This window comes from Heliangelus exortis, chromosome 23 (genome assembly GCF_036169615.1).
Source record: "Heliangelus exortis chromosome 23, bHelExo1.hap1, whole genome shotgun sequence".
Classification (NCBI taxonomy): Eukaryota; Metazoa; Chordata; class Aves; order Apodiformes; family Trochilidae; genus Heliangelus; species Heliangelus exortis.
In genome coordinates, this window is record NC_092444.1 from 4,920,495 (window position 1) to 4,948,197 (window position 27,703).

The 27,703-nt window shown below is 39.4% G+C and overlaps 3 protein-coding genes across 9 annotated transcripts in view; 1 reads left to right on the forward strand and 2 right to left on the reverse strand.

Moving 5' to 3' along the window:
* Nucleotides 1-6,577, reverse strand: part of CTNNBIP1 (catenin beta interacting protein 1) — a 29,772-nt gene extending 23,195 nt beyond the window's left edge. For 2 of the 3 annotated variants that reach the window (XM_071767099.1, XM_071767100.1), the window contains exons 1-2: nucleotides 6,323-6,577; nucleotides 2,560-2,639 (exon numbers count right to left, since the gene is read on the reverse strand). The gene's annotated coding sequence lies outside the window, so the exon portion shown is untranslated. The remainder of the gene's footprint in view (nucleotides 1-2,559; nucleotides 2,640-6,322) is intronic. The other variant, XM_071767101.1, reaches the window with a different exon arrangement.
* A 7,778-nt stretch (nucleotides 6,578-14,355) lies between these two features.
* Nucleotides 14,356-24,046, reverse strand: LZIC (leucine zipper and CTNNBIP1 domain containing). Of its 3 annotated transcripts, none has more exons than XM_071767147.1 (7): nucleotides 24,023-24,046; nucleotides 19,126-19,269; nucleotides 18,671-18,806; nucleotides 18,000-18,098; nucleotides 17,269-17,364; nucleotides 15,105-15,186; nucleotides 14,356-14,756 (listed from the first exon to the last, which is right to left on the reverse strand). In XM_071767147.1, the coding sequence occupies exons 2-7, from the start codon at nucleotides 19,224-19,226 to the stop codon at nucleotides 14,698-14,700; spliced, it is 573 nt and encodes a 190-aa protein (XP_071623248.1). In that variant the 5' UTR covers nucleotides 19,227-19,269; nucleotides 24,023-24,046; the 3' UTR covers nucleotides 14,356-14,697. The 3 variants fall into 3 exon arrangements, with proteins under 3 accessions (XP_071623248.1, XP_071623247.1, XP_071623246.1); XM_071767146.1 differs by lacking the exon at nucleotides 24,023-24,046 and adding an exon at nucleotides 21,403-21,472; XM_071767145.1 differs by lacking the exon at nucleotides 24,023-24,046 and adding an exon at nucleotides 19,961-20,051.
* Nucleotides 19,999-26,742, forward strand: NMNAT1 (nicotinamide nucleotide adenylyltransferase 1). 3 transcript variants are annotated; one of them, XM_071767143.1, is made up of 6 exons: nucleotides 20,029-20,119; nucleotides 21,427-21,487; nucleotides 22,803-22,979; nucleotides 23,391-23,574; nucleotides 24,194-24,345; nucleotides 25,354-26,742. In XM_071767143.1, exons 3-6 carry the CDS (start codon nucleotides 22,862-22,864, stop codon nucleotides 25,752-25,754), a joined length of 855 nt encoding a protein of 284 aa, XP_071623244.1. In that variant the 5' UTR covers nucleotides 20,029-20,119; nucleotides 21,427-21,487; nucleotides 22,803-22,861; the 3' UTR covers nucleotides 25,755-26,742. The 3 variants fall into 3 exon arrangements, with proteins under 3 accessions (XP_071623243.1, XP_071623244.1, XP_071623245.1); XM_071767142.1 differs by lacking the exon at nucleotides 21,427-21,487 and having other exon boundaries at nucleotides 19,999-20,119; nucleotides 22,805-22,979; XM_071767144.1 differs by lacking the exon at nucleotides 21,427-21,487 and having other exon boundaries at nucleotides 20,065-20,316; nucleotides 22,805-22,979.
* The last annotated feature ends 961 nt before the right edge of the window (nucleotides 26,743-27,703 follow it).

Sequence of the window (27,703 nt, forward strand, 5' to 3'; positions counted from 1 at the left end):
GAAAAAAAAATCCTTGTCAATTTTAAGAGAGGACTTTGAACGTTCACAAGTTTAAAACAAATTCCTACTGAGACACCAATTTCACCAGAGACATTTTGCTTTCTATAGCTTCTGGTCAGTTGGGATTACAAGGAAGGATATCTTCCCTTCAAGAGACTTCCTTATTCTCAGGAAAAGGGATGCAGTTTCCTTCCTCCCTAGCCACAATTTTGAATGTTACCTTAATTATATTAGCTCTGAACTGTGAAATAAACCTCTATGAGGTCACTGGTTTCACAGCAGAAATCTCCTTTAACACTACTGTACAAACACACACAAAAGCTGGAGAGAAACAAACTACAGGGATTTTTAAGCAGGGATTTTTAAGGGTTATATCAAGCCCAAATCAGTGCTGGGACTGATTAATTTCACACTACAATGAAAACTGGAAGAATCACAGACAAAACTGAGAATGTAAAAATGTTAAAGGCAATCAGGCTGAGCTGCATGGAAAATTGTACATGGAACTGCATGGCAAGTTTGATTTATTTAGAGATCAAGGCCAACAATGTCAGATACTTAAAACTGATTGCTTCAAGATCTCTTAAATACATCAAATTCACTGCACTTACACAATATATAGCAACTGCTCCCATGGGGGGCATAAAGTAAATGCAACAATGTACATTTCAATTAATCAGACTTTGAATTATACCAAAAGCTGTTAGTCCAAAGACCCTCAAGAAAAGGCTGATCCTTCTACAAGTTCCAGAGGACTTCAGTTTCCATGAGCAGAACTGCATTCAAGCACCTCAAATTTAAGGCAGAAAGGGGAAAGAGAATTGCTGAAGGTGAAGACAGATTCCTGCACTTCCCAAACCACTGGTACAATTACACTACATCTTTATATTAGTGCCTTAACAAAAGGAAGGAAGTTACAGCAGTTATATCCAAAATTGCAGCTACCAAGAACATGAATATACAAAAAACAAGGTGCCAAAACTGTATTAGCACACACAAACTACTACACACACACAGAATTTTATTTCAAGTTTAAAACACCTTTTGTAAGGGCTAGTGAGCTAAGAATCATGACAGTGAAAAGCTAAGAAAACTGTTGCAAGCATTTTTTTTTTTAATGTAAATTGTGAAAGGTTAATTGTGCAGAGTCCTCCATAGCTGTAAAATCAATTTTCAGTGATAAAATTTCTGTTTAAAAATCCTGATGGTTCTGACCTCTGAAGTGAAGCAAAACCTTTCATGAATTCCACATAAACCAGTGAGTATTATTTGGCATCTATGGACATTCCTGCAAAAAGCACGTAAGGGAATGTGAATGCTCCTATTTTTCTCCATTTGGCACCAACTCTCAAACTTAATATAATTAAGTATGTTATTAGTGATCATTTTTGCATAAACATTCAGTTACTGTGTTTATCTTGAAGTCTGATATTGCCTCCCCTCAGCAGCTGCACAAGCTGCCAGCACACAATGAAATTTTCAGTTTTCCATGCAGGATCCAGCACACTCCAAGTTAAGAAACTCTATTAAAATTACATTAGTATGGCAACAGGCACCAGAAATCAGTGCAGCTGCACTACCCCCTTCTCATTTCTACAGAAAACCTCCCATGAGTAGTTTACTTTCAACTGTTTCAGTATTTATGCTGCTGCTCTACAAAAACTCTGCTGCAAAAATTTAGGTCACATTTCCTTTAAGTGTACCTGTGTGTGAGTACATGTATACTTATTTAAAGCTCAATGAAATTAATTAAAAGCTCCTCACTGCATTGAATCAGGACCTGGATGAGTTCACAGGCAAAACAATTACACTTTAATTAAGCATCTTAACATTCTTGTGAAGCAGTCAACTAAATTTATGGATGGATAAACTGAGTCAGAAAGTTTCAGAGGTTGGTCATGGTCATAAACAGAGTTGATGACTTATGTTGTGCTCATATTTATTAGGTACCCTCATAACACATAAAAAGGGGACTTTAAAAAAAAAATTCTGTGTATTTGCAGGAAATAAAATAGAACATCCTGAGGTCAGTGAAATGACTCCATTTCTGTTCTGCCATCAGAGATAATTTAGTCAGTCACAGAAATCCATTAGTGCAAGAAGCTGAAATTTTTAGGGTTTTTTTATGGCAGTTTATCTCCAGTGAGATTTTTAGACTATGGAGATTGTTTGCTTTTAAAATAGCAATAATAATTAATACACATAACTATATTACTTTTTTAAAATAAAAACAGGCTTGGTGGATTTTATCTTCTGTGAAACCTTGAAAAGACTTATTGAAAAGCAAAAAAACATGAATAGACCTCAAATTCAAGCTGACACTCAAGCCATACAGAAGCACTGTACCCTTCTGTCAAGTCACCAGTTGTGAGCAAAAACAAGAAATTAACTTCCCTCATTTTTTTTGACCTTTTGTTACACAACCCTTCCCCAACATCAAGTCTGAAATAAACTGCAGAGTCAGAAGAACATTCTCCTTATTCAATTATCAACTAATTTTTTTTTTTTTTTTTTTTTTTTTTTTTTTGGTTATTTTTCCCATCCTTGGCTTCTCCTCACCTATTAGCACTCTGTGGTTTTGTTCATCCTGGTCTGTCTGCTCTCCTGTGTCAGTCGAAGCTCAGGAACAGGCCACAGCTCTTTAAAGGGAAAAAGAATTGTTAAGTCTCATCCAGTCTCAAAAATCCAACAGCCTCAAGAACAGTAAAAAAAGTATGGGGCTCCTTAAATGAAATTACATTTGTAGGTAAAAAGCTTTCAGTGCTTTAAAAACCTGTTTACCTAGCATTTCTCCCATGTACTTAGAAGCAACAGACCACCAACATTTCCTAGGAGGGTGGAGTAGGTGGCAAAATGTTTCATTTGAATAAAATTTACACCTTTGGTGTACACAGCAGCATCAAAACAAATATTGTGGGACTATTCACCTCCTTGTATCCATGCAATACCTTTATTGAAATCAGATTAATGGATTTATTACTTTTCTAGCAAATTGGAACTCTCAAACTGAACAAGACAAACAAAAATAATCTCCAATATCAGTGATAGAGGGTGATAAATTTTTTTTAAGGCATATGAACTATGCATGGTTTCTGATTATAAGGTTCAACACAGAAGACAAAAATGTTTAACAATACTTTCATATGTATGCTTGCAATCTTAAAATATATGAAGGATTTCAGTTAGTGCAGTGGAAAAACATACAGAATTCAGTGGTTATTTTTAAAGAGGGCTTAATTAAAACTAATAAATATTATGGTTTTTTACATCTTTCTTATTAAAAAACAAGGTTTGTTTTTTGGCTGAATATCTCACCATACCATTCCAAAAGTACCTCACTGGTGGTTTAAATAAAGAACAGCAAGCTTTACCATCATGGCTATTAACATATTTGGAAATAGCAGGAAAAGTCATTTACTCTCACTATCTGAAAACTGAACTATAACCATGTTCCAGCTCTAACACTTATGCCAACTCCCAGAATATCAATATTTGGCATATTGATTAGGATTATAATTTTTCCAATTAAAACCACTGACATCAGGTTGAATTCACTTCTGCATTCTGTACACAGTGGTGTGGTACAGCTGTAACAGCTGCTACTGTCCTTGGTGCATTTCAGAAGGAAATCCAATCTGGGGACAGCTTGCAGCAAAAAGAAATAGAGTTTTGCATCCACATGTACAGAAATATTTCTGAAGATACTCAATCCTTCTTTTTGGAAAAAAGCTCTACTGGAAGTGTTCAACAGCAGCCTCCAAAAGCCTATTGCCTCTCTGTATGCACAGCACTTAGGTGCATTTTTGATGCTTAAAACTAGGTCAGATGCTCTGAGAGGATGCTTTGTAGTCAACACCAAATTTACAAATTGAAATATTTACTAAAAATCATGAATGTTTATGTTGGTTATAGATGACAAACATTCTACAGAGGAAAAAAACCTCATATTAGACTAATATAAATAAATCAATTTCACTGAAGTTGTTTCCTAAGCAAAGCATCAACCTCTAACAGCAGTTGTTTAATTTTTAGCAAAAGATGTATACCACAGTCAATGTTTGCACTTCTGAACTTCAGGTTTTGTTTCAGTTCACTTTTGGGTTTGTTATAAAAACCAAATCTCTTTCCTCCTGCAAAGTTAAGTACCCAAACCCCTAGATGGGGGAAGGAGGGAAGTGGCAGAGGATGTAGAAAGCAGAAATATGGATAACTATAGATTTCCCATATAATCAGCATTCACAACTTGCTTTCTTTGCAGTCCTAAAATTGAGATTATTATGGTAGATATCTAGTGAAACAAATTAGCCAATTCTTGTTAAAGCAGAGAGAAGTTTCAATTCCTATCACGAGCAAAGGGCCTTCTCTCCCCTCATACTGCTCCAACACACAACCAGGCATCCCAGCAAACCACAACTGTGATACATCTGATATGGATTCATTACAATGACTCCTTTCAGGCTATGGGATGATTTTCCTGCTGAAGACTGCAATGTCTTCCCACTTGGATGTCAAAAAGAATCCTGAAAGCACCTTTATGTCCCATATGACTTTTTATAACTTCCTTAGCAAGGGTTAAAATGAAGCAGTTTTGGGCAAGCCATAAAACTTCAGCCAACCAATTATCAGTTAACTGGTTCACAACAGCCTTTGCTCTGGCATTTGTTCAGTGCTCTGTGTGTCCTTCCAGGACACTGCCCCACACAACTCAGAAAACACCCAAAACCATTTCTCAGCAGTTCTAAATCATACTGAAGAAGCTGCTGATTTCTGCCAAAATGCCAGAGGTGCAATCAGAGATGATGCTTTTCCAGGTAATGGCAAAAGGAAGCAACTCCACTGCATCTGAAGTGCACCTGCCACTGTTTTCCAGCTGAATCCATTTGTCAAGGCAAACAGGAGCTTTTAGATTGGTAAGAAAATACACCTGCATTTTAAAATAGTATTAATACATAGCTTTCTGTATGCCCCCTCACCTTGACTACTCAAACTTTCAAAATAAACCCCCTTAAGAACACCATTTAGCCTCACTTCTCACTGTTTTCATAGTGTTTCTCCTTCAGCAGGTTCTTTCACATCACAGAGGATCTGCAAAAATACTGAGGGCAAAAGAAGTTGACAGCTTGCAAGTTCAGCAGCCAGCAAAAACTACAGATAAAATTTTGATTTTGTAACTACAAAATTCTGTAATTAAATTCCCCAGTAGGCATGTCTGACACCATATGGAGCCAACCTGGCTCAGAAGGTTGAACAAGCATACCTAGCTTGCCCCCAGTTCCTGATGTCTTCTGGAGTTAGGTGGGTTGTGGTTTGGGGTTTTTTTTTTAAACTACCACATCTGCAGAATGTCTTGCTCTCATCTCACAGAGCATCAAAGCTTATTTTGTTCTGTGTGCCAAGATGAGGAATGGTCAAATAAAAGATGATGTACAGCAGAGCAAAATATCCTCTTCTTGAGGAAAAAGCAAATGCAAGTCTACAAGTCAAATGTACCCTGAAGAAGCACATCTGGATGTTAAGCAGAAACTATCATCATCTCTCATCTGCTGTCTGGAGCACTAATGTATTCTGATTGGGAAAACGATGCTGTTCCTTTCCCACGTAGCTTTCCAAGAGATACAGAACTACCCTGTGCCAACAGATACCATCCACCTTTACACTAAACTGAAAGTAAGAGTGCTGCTCCAGATGTTTTACAAAGGCATCTTTTAGCCAGGGTAGACATTACCTCCCAGGGAAGCCCTTTACTAAATAGTGGCTGAGAAACACTTTTCCCACGTGAGTTACCGGCATCTCCCGCCGAGGACCAGCCCCGGAGCAGCATCCCACACGTGTCTGTGCCACACGCGGGGGCTGCCCTGAGCCCGGAGACTCCAGGTTTGGTGTTTTATCTCCTGCGGACGTGACACCTGCCCTCCCGACGGCCCCCGGCGCACCTTCAGCAGCTTTTCCCTGGGCATGACTTCACCTGCCACAAAAATGCAGCCACCATCGCTGGGGTGGGACCCCGCCGCCGTCAAACTGGGTGCCACATGACGTAAGAGATGATGCCAGAAAATTAAAAGAGGCACCTCCCGTACCTGTGCCGCGGGGCCACGGCCTGCCAGCACCCACAGCCCCTCGGCCGACGCTGCCTCCGCCACCGGGCCCCGGGGATGGGAGGGCGGGGGGATCAGGGGCCGCGGCCCCGAGCAGAGCTCCGCGTCGGGCCGGGGAGGGGGCGCGGGTTCCGGCGGAGCGGAGGCGCCGAGGCCCCGGAGAGGCGCCCCGGCCCGGAGCCTTTGTTCAGGGCCGGGTTCGGCGCACAAAGGGCAGCGGCGCTCACCTGCGTGCGGGGCCGGGCCGGCCCCGGCGGTTCTGCGGATCGGGCGGCGGCAGCCGGGGCGCGGGCGGGTGGAGCGGAGCCGTGCGGAGTGGAACGGAGCCGCGGCCGCCTCCTCCGTCGTGACTCACCGCGGCGGCCCAAGGCGGGAGGGAGGAGGTGCCTGGGCGGCTCCGGGGGAGGGACCCGCCGCGTCCCGGCGCCCAGGGCAGCGGCGGCGCCGCAGGCACCACCCGCCCGCCGCGGAGGAAGGGGCGGAACCGGGCGGGACCGGGCGGGAAGGGGCGGGGAAGAGAGAGGCGGAGTCTGGGGGAAAAGGCGGGGTCTGAGGGACAGCCCCGGGGTCTGAGGGACAGCCCCGGGGTCTGAGGGACAGCCCCGGGGTCTGAGGGACAGCCCCGGGGTCTGAGGGACAGCCCCGGGCAGGGGGCGATGGCCCCGCTGTCCCGGCCCTTCCTGCAGGACCCCCGAGGAGAAGGGAGAGCAGCGCCCTGAAGAAGCAAGGAACTGATCGGCTGCCTCCCCCTCGGCTACAGGCTGAGCTTCCCCTCAGCGACAGAGCTTCTCCATCGCGATAGGTGATGGCAGCAGAGGGGGCAGGCAGGCTAGGTCCTGGGAGGAGCCAGACGCTTACCTTAAGAAACGTTCTCTGCATCAGGGTCTGGGATGAGGTGTGCGAGCATCCCCGTGGGCTCGGGCTGTCCCTGGAGCTGTCCCGGTGAGGAGCACAGCGGGAGCAGAGCCTCGCCGGTGGCACCGCGCTCGATAAATCACCCTCGAGTTAAAAGAGGTTCTCAATAATAGCCGCTTTCTCAATAATATCACGCTAAGAAGGTTACAGACACTGCAAAATTCAGTGCAGCTGAATTCCAGCTAATTCAGCAAGTCGAGAAAATGCCATCGGAGCACCTCCAGCCAAAGGGACCATCCGTGTGGTCATTCACCCTTCCTCCCCAGACAGAGGAAACTCGCAAATTACTTGTGAAAAAAAGAGACAGAAGCCATCAAAGGCTCATCACCCTTGCTCCATTCCTGATCTGCATTTTTTGGTTTAAGGCTTCACAATAACGCTGCTCACCGACAGCATTGGTGGGGTCAGCGAGGCAACTCTAAAACTGCTGAAGATAAAAAATGCTTTGTGTACAAAGTGTTATTTCACGAAATGCATCCGTTTTCTGCTCGGTATTTAACTTAATTGCATCAAGATAGTTACAGTAATGAAATAGGTGGCACTTCCTTTAACAGCTTGCTACTTAATGACATCAAAGCCCGATGGCACTGAAATCCACACCCCGCTGCCAGCTAATGAGGGTCTTAACATGAAAGCTTGTGCAAAGAGCAAAACCAAGCTGCTGACAGGAACAGGAATGGTGCAAATATGCTGGGATCCGAGATCACTAGCACAGACCCACAGCACAGCAGGCAGTAATGATTATTAATTATTTAAGAAAAGAACATAAAAGCTCCAGCATAAGCTGGAAAAAAATATGCAGCAGCATTGCTCTGGGATCCTCCAGTTGGATTACTGTTAATTAGCAGAGTACATGAGTCTGAGGGAAAGATCTAAAAGCATTTTATGCTGGTAGGAGCATATAATTAAGCCATCATTTGCATCTTTGCAGTACTATGAATTTTCTTAGTGATAACATCATGGGCAAAACACCGTTTTATGACTTATTGTCTAGCTCTTCTAATTTAGCTGGCTGACTACACAACAGTGTAATGCAGCCTCATGTACCATTAACATCCTGAATTTATTTAGAAAGGGTTTTTTAGCAGAGAGAAACACTATAAGGCTTCCTCTAGATTTCTTTTTTAAAATACTGAGTCTATATCAGCTTCAGCCCCACCTCAGTTTGTTACCACCAAGCTTACCAAGATGTTTAGCTCTCAAGCAAGGTGACATCTTGCCACTAGTAGTCACTTTCATCATCCTAAGACATGATGGATGCTCAGGAAACCTCTCCACTTCTAGCTCCACAAAAAATTTAGTAGAATACAGCTCATGTCTCACAGGGATGCAGAGACCTTCACAAAGGAAACAGAAGATACAAGTGCAGTTACACTTGATCACATCTCTTATCTTACCAATTGCCACCCTACTTGCTCCAACCACAAAACAGGAATAATAGAGTTTATCAGCAGGGGAATGTTAGGAAGTTATTACCTAAAAGTTAAGTCTAACATTTTTATAAGTATTGTATAAAGACTGGGTATTATTTTATAAAAATCTAACAGGTTAAATGGATTTTTCTTTTCAATACCTTCTCATCTCTTCTGTTTAATGAGGCTGCTGATCATTCCAGTAAGCCAAAACTTCATGGAGCCTCCTCTGAATCCCTGCTTGCCTTAGAATTTGAGATCAGAGGAGGACAGAGTGAATTGAGAAGATATTTCTTTCTTAATCAGCTCTGAAATTCAATTAGGATGCCTTCATAGTGCAGCTGCTTCCACCCTCCCAGCCCCTCTATATTTGTTGGCATCTCCCTCTCGTTAAGGGCTTCCACAGCATCTGTACACACAAGCCCTTTCATTATCCATCTGATTAACCACAGCCAACAAGAATGAAAACTTTTATATTTCAGTTAGCCTGACAATTTCAATCCATCAAATCCCTGCTCAGATGCAGAAACATTACTGTTGCCTGAAAACTAAAGGGAGTTCAGCCATTCAGCTCTTTCCTTCCTTGGACACAGTCAGTTGGAATTTCCATGACTACTGTCAAGCACAACCTGCATAGAGTAGAGAAAGTATAATAGAAACTTAAGCAGTTCAGCTGCCTTAGTTACAATACTTAATGTTCTACAGCTTGTGCAGTAAGAAAGTATGCAGAGATATATTAAATGGACAAAAAAAAAGCCCTTTAGTGTAAAAAAGCTATGACAATCTTTCTTTTGTTAATCCAGACTTAGTTTGTGCAGTAAGAAACCTTCTCAGCTGCACATTTTATTCAAAACCAGAAGAGTTCCCAGATTAAATTTGGTCTTTACAAAGTTGCAAAGCAAACTCTTTTACAATAACATGACATAATTTCAGTTGCCAGCTTACAAGCCTATTAACTGGGCAATCAAAATAAAAGCTATTTACCCAGACATTAACACTTCTGTCCAGAAGATCTGCAGGTGGCTCTGCCTGATGGCTTCCAGTAGATCTGCAGTTGTTACTGACCCACTTTTGGAGGCATGTTGAAAACACAATCCTAAACATTACCAAGCAGCAAACTACTATGATAGCAAGACAAAAAGATATATTAGAAATTGTTCTAACAAGAAATTGCTATTAAATAAATGATTAACACATTACTGTGTTAAATTGTAGTAGTCATTTCAATGTATAATACAGCAATGCCTTAAATATAGTTATATCCACTAACCTTATGTCTGTATTTCTTTTTTTAAGAACTTATTTTAGAGATTACTTACTCTGAATCATTTTTGTTTATCCTGTCAGATACTTTAGGCCAACTTTTCAAATGCCCTAAACATCAGCAGCTCCCACTTGGCTGAGGTGGGAAGCTTGGATGTTATATTAAAAGATATAGGAGAGAAATCCTGGGCAATATAAACTCCAGGAATTCTCCCCTCTCCTTCACAGGCCAAAACACCTATTAAGGTACAGTTTGAAAATCCTACAATTTTATAGCAAGACAAAGTGTCAGATTTTGCAGGACTTCTGAAGAAAAACTCCAACCTGAGCACTCCTATTCCTCTCTCCTGGGTAGCTAAGCAGACAGAATTGAAATATCAGTTTGCTTCCCTAATAGGAAAGACTTCCTCAGAACCCAGTGAGGATAATTTAAAAATTATGGAAGTGGGGAAACTAAAAGATGCCTGCAGCCTGACTTTTATTACTTTACAGTGTAGAGATTATATTTGTCCTTATAAAGGAAGGGAATGGTCATAATGGAAAAAAAACCAAATGCTTTTATTTCCATTTGCCTACCATTCCAGCCCCTAATCATACAGCCTTCAATGCCTGGTCACCAGGGTACCATAAATACAGAATTTTGTCCAGATGAGAAGGTAACATGATGAACTAAGGAATCTTTAAATGATCTTGTATTTTCCCTTTCCTTCCTATAACCTGCTACTTTTTCACTTGAGATCAAAAAAGGGAAACACAAGAAGACCAAGACAGAAGCAAGAGAGAACAGTTTCAGAGCATCTGAAACTTCAATTTTCTCTCTAATACTTTTTCTTTTAGGTAAGTACAATCACTAGATTCACCCTACAGAAAAAGAAGATTAATAATGGAGGTTAGATAGGGCCAAAAAGAACTCCAGGCAACTTTGCTGATGTGTTTAAAGCTACTGTACTTTACAAGTCTTATTTCAGAAGTAAAATGATAAACAAAAAACAAAGCACTTTTAATCTTCAAAGCAACATATGATCAATAGCAACTTCACAGCACTCAGTATTCAAGTACCTTAATCTGTATTTTACTCCAGGAGACAAAGATGTGTAGAGAACAAGTGCCTGGGTCTAGCACTGAACCAGGGATGAAACTCAAACATCACAAGTTTATATGTTAAATGACAAAAATCTGTTTTCATTTAGTTGTTCTTTTGTTACCACACGATCACTAAAATAAACAGATTATGGACTTTTTTCCAGCCACTGCAGAAACATTGAAGTTACCAGTAGAAGTACATCCCAAGATTATTTGGCAAAATATTTAGTATAACATATCAATTAATTTACTATGCCTCTGAAATTAATCTAACCACTTTGGGTAGGTTACTTGAATAACTATTTGCTAAGGTCAGTATATGAACAGCTTCATATTCATTCCATCTAAATCACAAGAGAGCTTTTCAAAAACAGAAGGACCACAAGGTCAAAAAGATATTCAGCAAGGACCAATTTAATAGGAATTGTAAAACTGCCTGCAGTACAGAAAGTTTGAAAAAATCCTGAAATATTTGCAAATCAATTAAAAAAAAATTCTCCTGGAAACACACACCTCTCTAAAACTACAAGGAAAAAGATTTCCATATTGTTCTACTGTTAACTTACTGTGATCTGTGGGAGTGCACAGAGATTTAATTTACATATTAATGCAGCAAGAAGGTTGGGAGCATGGGGGGAGAAGAGTTAGTTAGCACCAGTAATGAGCAGAAAGAAAAAGAAGGCAGCTACAGTCCTCATGGACTGTTTTGTTTTCAATAATTTTAGGTTGTCTAATAATGTCTCTTAATAAGCTGCTCTCAGCTATAAAGCTGCAATTAGCCTTTTGTCAGAGAATATAATACTGCCCTAGACAGACAAATAGCTCTGATATAATGGACAAAAGATCCCACCTAAATAAAGGCTTCTTTAAAAAAGGAGGAAAAAGTTTCATCAGTGAAAGACAAATTATGTTGTCTATACAGTGTATCCTTTGATTTTTAAAATACTAGATTTGAAGAGGACAGCTACTAAAGCACACTACATTCTAAGAAACACATTTTCTGGTTTACTCTGCTCCAGTCCTAGCTTACAATTAGACAAACTTCCTTATTTACAGGGTATTTATGCCCTGTAAGTACAATCTAAATTATAACAGATCATGCTAATAGTCTGTGCTACCCAGTTAGTCTCTAAGTGACTACTTTGTGACACCAAGTTTAACATTACAACAGTCTCTCCAAATTTAAGACTATTTCCACTCCACTCACTCAGTTTAATGGCCACCCTCACTGAAGCTCAGGTCTAGCTATAAATGCTTAATATATACATGTAAACCACAGATGTTCTACTCCTTTAAACATTGGGTTCCTCAGAACACTGGCTCACCTTCACTGCTGATAATGCAGGATCACTTTTTTCATAGAAATTGTTCTCATCTTTCCAATGGGATCACAATCCTTTTCTTGCCAGCAAGAGACTGTCATAGCAGGTAGCACATTTTACAGCTCAGTTTAGAAACATCACTAAATTTAAATAAGACACGTTGTAAAAAAGTACCCAGTCACTAAACCAGCACAAAATCTGTTTGTCCTGAAGGTCAATTTATCACCCTAGCACCCTATCACCTTATCTACCTATAAGGTAGAGTTCTGTTTAGCTTCTTTCATGTCATTTACCAGAGAGCTAGATTAACCCATGTAGCACTTGGATACTGGACTCTCAGTTCTGGAAAAATAAATTTATCACTTAGAAAAAAACTCCAGGTAATTTGTGGAGTTTCAGCAGCAAAATGGCTGCTTTCTTCTCTTGATGCATTTCTGCCCCACCTCATGGGAATGGGAACTGAGTGTATCTGTGAGTGGCAAGTCACACTTTCTCTGAGGGGTGCCAGATGATAATAGCACATCAACACACTCAGCCAAACACTCCTTTTGCCAATGACATTTCATAACACTTCCTCCATTTCTGAAGTTCTGCAAAGAAAGGAAGTGCTAACTCCCTGTTAAATCATATAGTGCAAAGGCTGCTTCGTGTCTGAACTCCATGGGCACAGAAATAGAGGGAAACCACCTTGTTTTGCTTGAAGGGGTTGGGTTTTTTCATATTTCTTTTTTTTTTTACAGCTAGAAGCTGTATGCTTTTCTCTAGCAAGTGGTAAAATAAGAAAGGGAACAGGTATGTTTTTCAATGAAGAAATGCCTTTTTTTTTTTTAGTTACCAATATAATTTCATCAACTCCTGAAAAAATACCAAGGGCAGAGCAGACCTGAAATGCACATTTCTCAAGCTGACAAAATTCTCAGTGAAACACAAGCTTCCAATCAGCTCAACAAAATGCTACCAAGGACTGAATTAAAACATGAAGCAGCCACTACTTTAGGAACAAGATCCCCAATATTGATTTTACAAATACTAGTTTATCAAGAAGTTAAACACACATCTAGAGTCTCAAGCAGTTTCCTCCACACTCAGAGCTAAAAATTTTGCATTATGAGATTTTAAATCCTCCTACAACCTTAGATTATTCAGGATTTTAACTTCCCTCTGGAGGCTCAGACTCCCCTCTCCACAACACCACTAATAAGCAGTATGTTTTTTTACATCTTTCTTATTAAAAATCAAGGTTTGTTTTTTGGCTGAATATCCCACCATACCATTCCAAAAGTACCTCACTGGTAGTTTAAATAAAGAACAGCAAGCTTTACCATCATGGCTATTAATATATTTGGAAATAGCAGGAAAAGTCATTTACTCTCACTATCTGAAAACTGAACTATAACCATGTTCCAGCTCTAACACTTATGCCAACTCCCAGAATATCAATATTTGGCATATTGATTAGGATTATAATTTTTCCAATTAAAACCACTGACATCAGGTTGAATTCACTTCTGCATTCTGTACACAGTGGTGTGGTACAGCTGTAACAGCTGCTACTGTCCTTGGTGCATTTCAGAAGGAAATCCAATCTGGGGACAGCTTGCAGCAAAAAGAAATAGAGTTTTGCATCCACATGTACAGAAATATTTCTGAAGATACTCAATCCTTCTTTTTAACTTCCCTCTGGAGGCTCAGACTCCCCTCTCCACAGCACCACCAGACTGAGCACCACTTGCACCAATCAGTTCATGGGAGCTTTTCTTCCCCCTTTTAAAACTTATTTCTCCCTGCCAGCTATTTCCTGCTATCTCAGAAATACTGGGAAATAATGGCAGCATGTAGTTACACACCCAGAGCTAAAGTGGTCACAGAGAGGGCTTCCCATTGCCACTTCCTAGCAATTCCCTGTCATTTCAACACACAAGGTTAAATTACTCCAGAAGCCTCCCTACAGAGCTCCCATTGTTTGTCAGTCAGGGCTGGGACACAATAGAATTCATTCATGTGTACAGCAACCAAGCAGCTAAGAGCCAATGAGCACCACACAGTCTCATTTTGGTTCTTCTGCAAACAGTTTGTAGAAAGATGGCATTTCAAACAAACTGTGTCAATTTTTCAAAGCTTCAGTGTGCAGTCCTTCTACAAACTACTTAGAAGGGAGTCCAGACAAAAATGAAGATAACTTGAGAGCAACGTGAAGAATCACCCAAAAAAAACCACTCACTCACTAGGACTGTTCCTGAAAAAGATCTGCTTGCTACAACCACATGCAAAAAGATTGTTTTAATGGTTAGAGAAATACACATTAAGAAAACTTCAAAATAGCTGATTCTTTCCAAAGACAGTCATACCATGCTTTTGTTTTTAGAGTACCACATAGTGTTCAGCCTCAGAGCTTATGTTACTAAAGGGCATAGACACCAAGGTTCCAAAGTGCACTTAAGGATGTTTACTTCATGTCTTCTGGTTAAGAACCCAAGAGGTTTAGGGTTTGTTTTGGTTTAGGTTTGGGGTTTTTTCCAACATTAAAAATAGAAAAAAAAAAAAAAGCAATATAACAGAAGTCCCATGTGGCTGATAACTGGAGAGACAGAAGCCTCACACACCTCTTCATTGCTTTGCCTTCTCTACTTCAAAACTTGCTAGTGCAAAGACTTTGTCTCCTGATCCTATGAGAGGAAAAAACATTTTCATTAAGCATCAGAAATCATCAATTTCTTTACACACAACTTAAATCAAGCAAACCTCCATTTTGAAAACTAGAACACTTAAGCTAATGTAAAATAAAGACATCCTGGCTTGACAGGTCTGAAACCATCCACGTTGTATTGGGTTTGACTGGAATGGAGTCAGCTCCCATATTGCTGTGCTTTGGACTTGCAGCTAAAATTGTTTTGGTTACAGCTGAGCAGTGCTGGAACAGCACCCAAACTCCTTCATAGGGGAATCACTGGTATTTCTATTAAACAGTGCTAAATAAAGCAAAGAAACTGAAAGTTTTGAGAATTAAAACTTACCAAGATCAGTGGAGACTTTCTCAAACTGGTTCAGGGCTGCACCAGCATTTGCTGACAAGAACATCTCCTCATCTGGAGTGAGCTAAATCAAAAAAAGGCCACAACTGTGAACTACCTACCTTAACAGTGCATATTCTCACACTCTTGTAACCCAGGCACATACAAGAACAGCAATTAGCAATTTGCAGCTTTTAAGTGGCAGCATTAACTAACATAAAAAAGGCAAAGTAAAAATGCAAGCTACTTCCCCTGCTGCTGGTTTTTTTTTTTTCCTCAGTGGTGCCTGTCAGCTCAGGAAGGAGAGCACACACATCACCAGACATTCCTCTGCATCCTCCACTAAGTTTCAAGCTGATAAAAAGACACCTCTGAACCAAAACTATGTAAATGTGTAAACTACTTTTTTGTCAAGTGGTGAATATGACAATGAGCTAAGATCTAAGTTTGTTTCACATCTATTGAGAAAATCAAAAATATGCAGCCACCACCCATTCTGACTGTGTTAAGAGTCAATGACCTAGAATGGTTTTCTTCCTAAAAAGTGACATTTGCACATGTATATTTTGCTTTTATGTGCTCTGATGCCTCGTGACAGATGCCCATAAAATATTTACAATAATCAAGTAGTAACCTACATTTGGAAGATTCAGCTTTTCCTCATTAAAGCAAAGTAGAAGTGTGACAAACTGTCCAGAGCATTTGCATCAATTTATTAAACAGATGAGAAACAGGTACAGGCATCCCAAATGATGTTGGAATGAAGGATTACTTTTTTATTAGTATTAATTAGTTTAATTAATTAATTAATTTTATTATTTATTTATTTTTATTTTAATTAATTATTTAATTAAATTATTTATTATTATTTTTATTTTTATTTTTAATTAATTTATTATTTTCTATTATTACATTAATATTATTTATATTATATATTATATTTATATATAATAATTTATAATTTATATTTAATAATTAATATAAAAATTATTTATAAATATATTTATATCAATAATATCTATATTTAAAATATAAAAATATAAATAAATAGTTTATAATAATTATATATTATAATATTATATATTAATATATATTAATTTATTTAATTTATTAATTAATTTAATTTATTTTAAATTATTATTAATTATTAAAAATAATTTAAAATTAATTAAATAATTAAAAAGATTAATTAATTAAGAAGTATTAATTACCTGCCTCTGTTGTGCTTTGTAAGCAAGCATCTAGCTATTTAACACTTTGCAGTAGTGTGCTGACAAACATGTAATATTATGATTGTTTTTCACATTCAGAACAGGTGTGAATCTACTGTCCTTGCAAGTCCTCTGAAGTAGGATACTGATTATTTGAAAAGATAAAGGGACTGTGTCAAAATGTGCTGAAGGGGCTTGTCTGAAGGGATCCAGAGAGCTCATGCCAGGAGGATTAGATAGTGTCACACATTGGGGTTCACAATCCTTTAATAGCCTTTTAACCTATTTCCAAAACATTTTTTTTCTGACAGTCACACAATAAAAATATTCTGAGGGAAAGAATTTGCTAATATAATCTGCTTGGAAAGCTCCTTGAAGTACAGCACTTGATCTTTCCCATTAAATTCCCTCATTCTCTACAAAAGCTTAACAGCAGCAACCCATTTTCTTCTACCACCAAGAAATAACAACTTCTCTTCCTCCCCCTAGTGGTAAAAAATAGCGATTGTTCTGCCACTGATCACTCATCTCTCCAATTTATTCACCTTGCACCAAAAGGCAGGTATTATTACCCGAAAATGGAGGTAAAACTCAGAGTATATAAAAAGTCTTAGACAGTTCTTTCCAGGTGGAGAGGTGGTAAAAAGCCAGTAACATAATTTGTTTGTAGCTTTTATAAATATCATTGACTTGTACCAGCTCACATGCAATTCATTCACCAGGTAAAGCATTTTAAAGTAGAAAAAGCCCTAGAGAAAAATAAAATGCTATATATGTTCAGTAGTGAGTGCTTCAGAAAGCTAAGTATTAACATGGAAGGATGTTTATGTACTACAAAAACAAGCTGCATTTTAACATTGGCTCATAAAAATGTTGCCATTTCTTATTTTAATGATTTCAAATTCCTCTTCAATATATAAACAGATTTCTATTCACCTATGATACCAACACCTTACCTTCTCACCAAGCTTTCTGAGGGCAGTCAGGATTTCCACTTTCTGCTGTGTGTGTAGGTCTCGTTCCAACTTTCCAACCATTAAATCTCTGTCCATCTGTATACCAAGAGTGGAAATAAATTAAAATATATAAACTTCCCATTAGTTTCATTCAATACAACTGCATGGATAATGCAGCAGCTTAAAAATATCATCAGTAAGCATGGTACCCATAGGAGCTACCTATAAAAGATGGCCATCAAGATTTTCTGACCATTCTGCAAATACTCTTTGCACCTAAACTTAGCATTCCTCATTTCCCCAAACCTCAATCTCTTCTAAACAGTTATTCCAAATTTTGAGCTCACACATCACATGAAAGAGTTGTATTCCATTTCACTTTATCACAATCTCAAGATCAATCTTATCTCTGAAATAGGAGTGCACTCTCCAGCCTCTCCATACAAACCAGATCCATCCTCTTCAGATTTTCTGTGTGCAGTTATACTCAATTCACTATCTCTTCATCAGGTTTTTTGCTTTGAAGCAGCAAGGCAGCAGGTAATTCAAGAAATACACATTGTTGTCCCCATTACCTCAAAGAACATTTAAAACTGAACAGATTCTTAAAGGGAATTAACTTCTCCATCTCCTTATGATGCTAACACCAAGGTTTCTAAAGCTCTTCTTGCAATCATTATATATTTAAACCAGTCAGGCTCAAATTTTAACAGTAAAAAAGAAACCTTCACCTCTGCCAACCTTGTCCTCAATTGCCTTGGCTGTTTCTTTGCAAACATTCTAATTACTTCTGGAGTTTTAAAGGCTTGGCTGATGGCTGCTTGTATTGCCTGGAAAGAAAAGGGCAAGAAAGATGAGAACTAATGGTCACAAGCTGCAGCTGCATGACAAGATGAAAGCAGGCTGGAAAGCATCATTAGTATCTGCTGCATCATTTGAGATAAAGAGAGCTTTTCTCTTTTTCCCTAACCATGTGAGCAAGATGTAAAATTATAAATCTTTATGCAGTGCTTGAAAAATCCACCAATTAGTGCACTTTCACTAAGAAAGAGCTATGATACTTTACATTACAGCTCTTGATTTCTGATCATTTCCAGCAACTTCCTGAAGTACAAGTGTTACTTTTCTATATTAAGAATCTGATATATTTAGTCCCTGCAGCTTCCCACATTTTTTTTCTAGAGTTACAGTTGATTCTTCAGTGATTTTTAAAAATGTAATATGAAGAGACCTAACCAAGTGTTCATATGTGCACATATGTTTAATAACAAAACCAATAAAATCAGAGAACTAACTTTCACACATTCCTGTCTAAAAATTAGAACAAACCATTCATACATATTTTCTTTTTCATTGAGTCCAGGCAGAATGTGAATTATTTTCAGCAATACATCACCCTTACCAGTTGCATCCCACTGAGCTCATCCACCAAGGTCATGTCTCCAGACATTATCTTCTTCAGGGAGTCATTGATCTCACTCAGCTGTTCTAGAGTTTCTTTTTTGGTCTCTTCATACTCATCTGCATCTAGCTCCTCTCTAAAGGGGATCCAACAACACATCAATTCAGAGCCTGAGATGTGACATGGAGTAAAGGACTTCATTTAATTTAAGCATTTTCCTCAATAAGATGATAACTAGAATGATCTTAATAAAAAGAACATTTTTTTAAAAATAATTTTTGCTAATACAAACATTCCACCTAATTAAGAAACAGAAGGCCATAGCAAAACACAAGGTAAAAAAAAAAAAAAACAACACAAGATTCTTGAAACCCTAACCTTTCATGGTACCACTTTTTTCAACCAGCCACTAGAAAAACATTCCCCCAAAAGAGGGAAGCATCTCTTTATATTACCTGCATTCCTCCAGATCTTGAAGCTGCTGCATTAATCTATCCAATTGCTCTTCCAAGTTTTGTTTCAGTTTACTGGTCTCTGTGGTTCCTCTTGAAGCCATTTTCTGTTTTCACATGAAAACTTTAAGTTGTTACATGACACTCCTAGGAGAAAGAACATTGTACTACGGTGTATCAGCAACTTAAAACTTAGTTTAAAATCGTGGAACTATGATAAAATTATGCAGTATCTTCTATAATGCAAGATGATGAGATGTCGAGTTAAAACGCTTGCACTGGGAATACAGAAATCTAAAACTGAGGTTACAGGATTGTTCTCTTTGTAGCAACAGGCACTTCACAACGTAGTAACTGAAACAGCCACAGCACATGAAAACAAACAAAGCTGGAACCAAGCAACAATTACTGAAATTCTGAGGGTCCCGCTATATGAAACAACAGCTTCGACTCTTCAGCTGCCCCTTAGGAAACTATTTAAGAGACAACGACCCGGCTGCCAGGCGTCTGACATGCAAACACCTCCGGCAGAGAAAACGAGAGCATTTTAGAGGATGTTTGCGGTTTTTTTTGCTACCACCCAGGAGCAGGCAGCCATCCATGGGATATCCCTGGGTAACGCCCCGCCTCAGGAGCCGTTGGCCGGCTGGTTCTGATCGAGGAGACCGAACCGGTGGTCCGAGGAGAACCGAGAGAACCTGAGGCACTACCCGAGCCCTGCCTGCCCATCCCCGGGCCGGGTCTGCAGCCGTCGGTTCCTCCTTCCCGGAGCTGATCCCGGGCTGAGCCGCACTCACAGAACGGAGGCCACAAACCGCCCGGGCCCACCGCTCCTTACCTGGGACGGACCACGGCGGGCGGGACCCAGACCCAGACCGGGAACGGAACCGGCGGCGCAGCCACCTCCCACCCGCGCTGCTTCCGGCGCGCCGGGGCCAATGACCGCGCTGGGCCGGGCCCTGCGGGCTCTCTGCGCGGAGCTGCGCGGCCGCGGGCGGTAAGCGCGGGCGGCAGCGGAGCTGGGGAGACGGGGGGGATGCGGCGGGGACCCGACCCGACTCGGGGCTGCTCCCCGTCCCGCACAGTCCGGACCGTGGATCTGCGCAGGCCCCGCGGTGTGGGGAGGAGAGGAGGGGGGTGCTGGGAGACAGCGGAACCGGAGAGCGGGAGCTGCAGAGCCCGCACTTAATATTGGTGTGTGTATTCCACACACAGCTGTATGTATATATTTGCATATGTATATGCAAACACTGTGTTCTGTATAGATCGGTATTCTACGGATCGATAAGCTCATTCAGTAAATATTTACCTCAGAAATTTAAATGCGATTGAGCAGAGCATCCTGACTATTGACTTCTGCTTACCCGCAGAAGCGAACTCCTTGGTTTTCAGAACCACCCCCAAATCCACTGTAGGAATCCTGGGATGGTTTATTTTACTGCAAATATGTGTCCAGTCGAGCTAAGCACTAGCAGGACTGCAAGTACTCCATGCTAAATGCTGGTAAGATTACATATAAAAATGATGAGATTATATATAAGCATCTATGTAAAGGAATACATCACAGGATGCCTCCCTTTTCAGAAGGAAAAATGATCCAGGATGGATCCACTTATGGAAAGTCCAAGTGAGGTCAATCTACTTTGTATCCCTATCTTAAATCTCTCATCTCTGTGTAGCAGAAGCTGGACAAATCATAGAATCATAGAATTAGCTGGGCTGGAAGGGACCTCAGAGATCATCAAGTCCAACCCTTAATCCAAGTCCAAATAGTTTGGCTCTTGGGGTCAAACTGCAATAATCAGCTGTGGTGCCAAATTATCACAATTCCAAAAAACTACTTGTGTTATTATACAAAAGAATAGTTAGCTCCATATCCACCTCAGGCAGAACCTGGTCTTCTGCTTCTCTTCTGGGATGTGCAAATTGCTGATCTTTCCCCAAAAAGTTAGAGCTATATGAAGGTCACTTCATGCAAAGCAGATCCCATAAAAAGTGACAAAACAGGAGAGGGAATCACAGGATGATGGCTCTGCCATTTCCTCTGCTCTCCTCATCAGCCATGCATGAAAAGAGTGGCAGGCAGAGGGGGTGTGCAAACCATGAAGTTATATTCTCCATTTCTATGCAGGTATGAAACACTACAAGGTGAGTTTATCATGCAATAATTGCCTGTTTCTGAAGCTTGTAAAACTGGCTAGCAGCATGAAAATGGACACTTGGCTAACTTCAGAAAAAGCATTACGTATTTTCATCTTTAAAATTTCTATCATTTTTGACCTTGTTTGTTTGTTTTCCAATCAGCCTTCTTCAGATTTGCAGTAGGAGCCACTTTCTGTGGAAAGCAGGGCTTTATGCATCACAAAGACAAGTCTAACTCCTTCCCTTGCCTGTTCCCATAGTAACTCTCCTCCTTGATGCCCCTGTGAACACTGCATTGCAACCAACTCCAAACCCTTTAACGCTGAACTATTCTGCAGTTAAAAAGAACATTTTTAAAGTTTGCTTTTTTGTTTAAGAGGCAGAACGTGAGTGTGACCTGGTGGGATTGTTGCAGGCAGGGATGTTGCTGTAGAAACAATGGCAGAGAACTCAGTGCTCACCACAGATGTCTCAGACATCTCACAGAGAGCAAGAAAATGGCACATTACATATCCCAGTTTTCATTTGTTGAGGGCTAGGAGAAACCATTTTTGGCAAGCCAGAATATTCTCATAAAAGAAAAGAACACTGAGAAGGAAAAATCCATGTAGTGTGAAGAGAAATGGAAAAGATAAATAGTGAAGTGTCCTTATTTTCTCCAGTCCATAAGCAGCTTTCTGAAACTTAAGTTCAAAATTGGAACAGTGCTTTTGTATTTTTTAAGAAGAAAAAAAAAAGTATTTAATGGCAGCTTTTTTTTTTTCCTAATTAACTATTCTTCTATCATCTGTTCCACTGGTACCTCTATCAGTGACTTTCTGCAAGACAAAGTAGATGGCTTGTTTTCATGTTTAGTCTCTAGCACTCTCTTCCCACTTACCAAGAGAATGTAAAATGTAAATAAATCCTGAAAAAAGAATTATTGAATCTTTTCTCCTCATTAAATACAATATAATGTTAGTGTTAGTTCTATGGCTTTTACTGAAGACTTCCTGTAATTTAGAATAGCAGCACTGGGAACAGTCATAGGATGTTCTGTTCTGGCCTGTAAGCACTAGAAGTAAGGAAGTTATTTATATGGAAGTTCACTGCAGATGTGTCTTTTGGCAGCTAATTGCCATTGGCATCTTAAAAAACCTGCACAGTTCTAATGAAGTCTGTCTGCAATCAGGAAAATAATCTCATTAAGTTTTTCTGCATGAGCTGCTTTGCTTCAGAGTGGGCAGTATTTTGTCCTCTCTGTAGGCAAGCAGCCTGTTTTCAGTGATTTTATATTTAAATATCTTTCCTCTTCCATACAGGAGGGAATTGCAGCTGCTTGGATAATAAACAGGCAAAGCAAATTTGAGTCTCTCTAGCCAGGAACAATGAGAAAGAACCAGAGGCTGTGGTTTGGGAAATTGAATAATGCAGGATCACATGAACAATCAGAGAAACTTTTGAAAGCAAATACAGTATTCAATCCCATCTTGAAATCTTCTGCTTATTGGCAACACAATAAGTAAGAATCATTATTTTTCAGTCTGGTCTGTTCTTGTAGTGGCTGGTAGCTAGAAGCAACATTCTCCACTTGGCTCTGTAGCTGGAGAGAGTAACTATGGATGATCCTGACAAGAAGACTGAAGTAGTGCTGCTGGCCTGTGGGTCCTTCAATCCCATTACAAACATGCATCTAAGGCTCTTTGAGCTGGCTAAAGACTACTTTCATGAAACAGGTAGGATGGTGATTAATTCAGAACAGCTCTGATGACCTGAATGCTAAAATTAATCTTTTGTGTATATGAATGCCTGTTTGACAGGGTCAGATATTTTTTTTTTAAATACTAATAAGATTGAAGTTAGCATGCATGTCTGTATCCTACAAAATCAGGTAAGTCAAATGCATGAGAGAACAGTCATATGTGTTGCTTATTAATGAATGAGCTAAAGCATGAGTTTTATGTTTTTTTCTTTAGAGAAGTCTATCTTTCTAATGTACCTTACTAAATGTTTAATTGTGCTGCCATACTGTACTTTTCCACTGGGCTGACTGTCACAGCTGGTATTATGATAGAAATAAAACTGTGGCAGAAATAACATCTGCTTAACCACTTTTCATGCTCTTGTGTGATGTGTTTTTTCCACAGGAAAATACAAAGTAATCAAAGGGATCATTTCACCAGTGGGTGATGCCTATAAGAAGAAAGGTCTGATCAGTGCCAATCACCGAGTGACGATGGCAAAACTGGCTACAAAAAACTCAGATTGGGTGGAAGTTGATGAGTGGGAAAGCAGCCAGAGTGAGTGGATGGAAACACTGAAAGTTTTAAGGTATTCTTTAGCCAAATCCTAAAAAATCTCAAGAAGGATGAGGAATTGTTAGCTCTAACAAGTCAGAATAATAGCAGGCTAACCCCAAACCAGTGAAGCCAGAAGCACTATTTATATGAGCACTGTAAAGATTGCACCATTATCCCTGAACTTACAGCAAATGAGCCTGTGAACAATTTTTGAAATACTTTGTTTCTTAGACTTTGTTCAGTTTTTGTGCTGAAAACATGAGGAAGGACAATAGACTAGATTAGGACAGACACAGGCTACACAAGATTCCCTGATTTCAGTCCAGTTTTGCTATGCTGCCCATTTATGTACTAAGGGTTGGCATGAGCATTGTCTGAAGGAATGTATTTTTAAAGTTTTTTAGTTTTCCAGTTACTGCTACTTCACTGAGGTTCTTCTTTTTTTAAATTACTTTTAATTAAAAAATAAACACACCAACCTTGTAGCTGTTGAAGTCTTTGCATTTTGACCATCTTGTGACTCAACTCTCTGTTCCAGCAGATCTGTTCTTGGATGGATTGTCTGTGAAAGTGGTGAAAGATTATTTAGTAGAACCCTTCCCTATGTTCTCCTACATCTTTAAAATACCTAAAATCCATCTGTTTTGCAGGTACCAGCATCAAAAGTTTTTATCTCCTGATCCTACCAACAGTCTGCAGAATGCTGACTGCAAACCTTTGACAAAGCCAGGACGGAAGAGGAAACAGGAACCAAATAGACATGAACCCATAAAAAAGAAAAATCAGACTCCAGCTATAAAAAGTAAAGTCTGTTTATGAATTAGAAGCTTATTCAAAGGAATTGTGCTGATGAATTACTTATTTTATGCTAGTTCTTGGTACTGATTTCAGGGATCCTATAGTATAAAGAAGGTGTTGCAACAAGGCAACTAAGGATCAAATATATAGGACATGAGAAATACTCTAGATAATAGAAATTTTAGCTGAAACAAGGCTGAGCTACCCATTTTACCTACATAACTTTGCTAAACTGTAGTTACAGAACTTTGGATCAAATTGTAAGTTGCTGAAGAAAGAAAGGACAGGATTAAGTCCTGAAATTTAAAATATATCTGGCACAGTATCATTTTAAATTGTAATTAAAAACATTGTGCAGCAGACACAGCTTGGTTTTGTAATTTTAGGTAGTATTTACCTGAAGTATTTACTACTTTGCTGTAGCATTCTCAGTTTTGCTTCCATGACTTTCAGATGGCTCCTGTCTGCAGATCCCATTTCTAGATTCCCTATAAAACACAGGATTGAAGAGAGTCCCCTGGAGTCAGGGTACAGAGCCTGTGGGGCTTTGTTTTCAGTTGTATTTTCTTTGCTTTTTTGTGCTTTTGTGCTCATAAAACTAAGTTCCTCTTCTGTAGCTCTCTGGAATGTCACATAAAGTGTTAACAGCATTATAGTCTCCTTCACACTTACATTTTCTAGAATTTTCTCTGTATTTTCTTTTACTTTGTATTTTCTTTTTGTATTTTCTTTTACTTACAGTGGTTGATTCACTCCAAGGCTAAATGAGCACATTAGAGTTTATTTTCTAGTCCTTTTGAACAAAAAGACTCCCATAACCTTTTTTTCACAAAAAGCTGTCTTGAGGCTACTGAGTATAAATGAAATACCTGAATCTCTTTTTATTTTATTCCATTGTCTCTTCTTAACTAAAGATACAGAGAAGCAGCCTAGAAATTAACTGTCCCCATGAAGTTAGATAAAGTCTGGTGGCCTAAACCAAGCCCTGTTTCTTATTTATTTGTTTTTTAAGGTGTCCCACAGGTCAAATTGCTTTGTGGAAGTGACATGCTGGAATCTTTTGGGATCCCAAATCTGTGGAAGTTGGAGGACATCACTGAAATAGTGGAAAATCATGGACTTGTATGCATCAGTAGGGCAGGAAGCAATGTTCAGCAGTTCATCTATGAATCTGACCTTTTGTGGAGACACAGGAATAACATTCACCTTGTGGAAGAATGGATCACAAATGACATTTCCTCTACCAAGATTAGAAGAGCACTGAGGAGGGGGCAGAGCATTCGTTACCTGGTGCCTGATGTGGTTCAAGAATACATAGAAAAACATAATCTCTATAGTCCAGAGAGTGAAGACAGGAATGCTGGAGTGGTCTTGGCTCCCTTACAGAAAAATACAAGTGATTCCAAGAACTAACAGGCACTATACAACTTGATTTCTGCTGTGAAAAAAAAATTCAGTTAGGTACAGGAAAATGTGGGGGTTTTAGGGCTTGATTTTTTTGTCTGGGGAGTGTTGTGGGGTTTTTTGAAGTAAATAGTGGGCTAATTCTGTGACTTTAGTACATCTGTTGTTGCTGTTGGGGTTTGGTGCACTCAATAATTGGACCTACACAATCTTTTTACAATCTGATAGTAAGACTTTCACATTTAAACATTTTGTTGCAGTGCCTTGAATTAAGTCTACAAATTCACACTTGCATATGATTGCAAATTAACAAACAAACCAAAATGTTCTGATTAGCTTTAACTCAGACTGCTGAGCACAAATATTTTAGTAACATACAGTGTCTTAGCAAAGACATTTAGTTTCAAAATGTACCACTTACTGATCATAAATCTATAGAAAATTTTTTTTTAATTGGCAACATGTGTATTGCTTTAAGTAAATTATTTAGATCTATCCTGGAAGAAAAAAAAATTACTCCTAAAGTGATATATAATGCTTTGAGTTGCCTGCCTTTCACTTACACAGCCTATTTGTCTGCATCATGCAATTCCCAGAAATATCTTTTGCTTTAGTTTTCCACTCATTCTTCCAGTGCTGTATGTTAAGCACAGCATTGTTTCTCATGGAAGGACAGAGACCTCCTTCAGAAACTGGTGTAATAGCCATTGATTTAAATGATAGAAATTAATTATTATTGCACTGATTATGGGACAGTTGTCCCTTTATTTCAAATAATAAATGAGCTTTTACATTTAAGCCAAATGTATATAGCCAGAATTGTTTGCTGTAGCTGGAGTTGGGCAGAAATGGTATCATATTAAGACTGTACATAAGTGAAATATTTTCCCTTGCTAGAAAGATTTGCTTTTGAATCTAACAGTTTATTACCTGTATTATGTGAATATAAACTAGAGGCACTGTGAATGTCATGGTGATAAAATTCTACCTCCCTTTATTTGCTGTCATCCTGGGTTTTTTTTTTTTCCAGTTCTGTGCCTTATTAAAAATGTCAAAGTTTCCAAGATGCTACCTAAAGGGCCAACAGCTTTTTCATACTCTCTCTGCAAGATGACTCTGTTCACAATTTTCAGACCACCAAATCCAGCCAGTGTGAGACTCAGGACCTAGATGCCCTTGGGCAAGTCTAGAACCAGGGACATGTTCCAGGATAATAACTGTGACAACCTGTCATCCTCCTTCCCTGTGCAGGGGACCCCCAAAGAACTGAGGCAGAGGTCTGGGCTTCTCTAGGAGGAGTCTGGAAGCCAGATGGTAAACACAGAACACCAGGAGTGGCCCTGGGGCTCATATATGAGCTCATATGTGAGCCTGGGCTCATGTAAAACCCAGCAGGGGAGTTGTGACACTATGAGGAAAACCTGGATCCTGTGGTGAAGCTAGCACTGGGCTTGCAGATTTGGGAATTTTACATTTACCATACACTAGAGCATCTGTGTTCTACTAGTTCCAGCCTTAGAAGGTGGCAGAGAATTTACAAGGAGATGAATGTAATTAGTGTAATAAAAAAAAGTGTATTAAAAAAAGATAGTGTATCAATTAGTGTAACAAAATGAAGTCACAAGTTAGAAGTGCATCTGTAACTGCCCTGTGACAGAAAATAACATCAAGGATTCTTAGGTTTTTTTCCTTGTGACTCCTGCATCTCATGTGCTCAGTCTGCCATGTTTGCCCTCAGAGCTCAGGTAGGCTGACATTGTAGTTTGCTAATGAGGCTGAGTTAATTTATCACCAGTAGTAACAAAGGTACCAAAGGATAAATTATATCCCCCTGACACCATAGCAATCAAAGTGCCATAACTGAGGATAACTCTGGTATGGATGGTGCATAGGAAAGGACATGACCTACTTTCCTCTTTTGATCACTGTCTTTATCACTCACAAGAACAGAGGGCAAG

Excerpts from the sequence above, each read along its gene's own strand:
- LZIC (XM_071767147.1), bottom strand. The coding sequence starts at position 19,226 with ATGGCTTCAAGAGGAACCACAGAGACCAGTAAACTGAAACAAAACTTG. Across the intron at positions 18,099-18,670 it reads AGCTCAGTGGGATGCAACTG|GCAATACAAGCAGCCATCAG; the intron begins GTAAGGGTGATG and ends TTTTCTTTCCAG. Across the intron at positions 17,365-17,999 it reads TGAGGACAAGGTTGGCAGAG|ATGGACAGAGATTTAATGGT; the intron begins GTGAAGGTTTCT and ends CTTGGTATACAG.
- NMNAT1 (XM_071767142.1), top strand. The coding sequence starts at position 22,862 with ATGGATGATCCTGACAAGAAGACTGAAGTAGTGCTGCTGGCCTGTGGG. Across the intron at positions 22,980-23,390 it reads AGACTACTTTCATGAAACAG|GAAAATACAAAGTAATCAAA; the intron begins GTAGGATGGTGA and ends TTTTTTCCACAG. Across the intron at positions 24,346-25,353 it reads TCAGACTCCAGCTATAAAAA|GTGTCCCACAGGTCAAATTG; the intron begins GTAAAGTCTGTT and ends TTGTTTTTTAAG.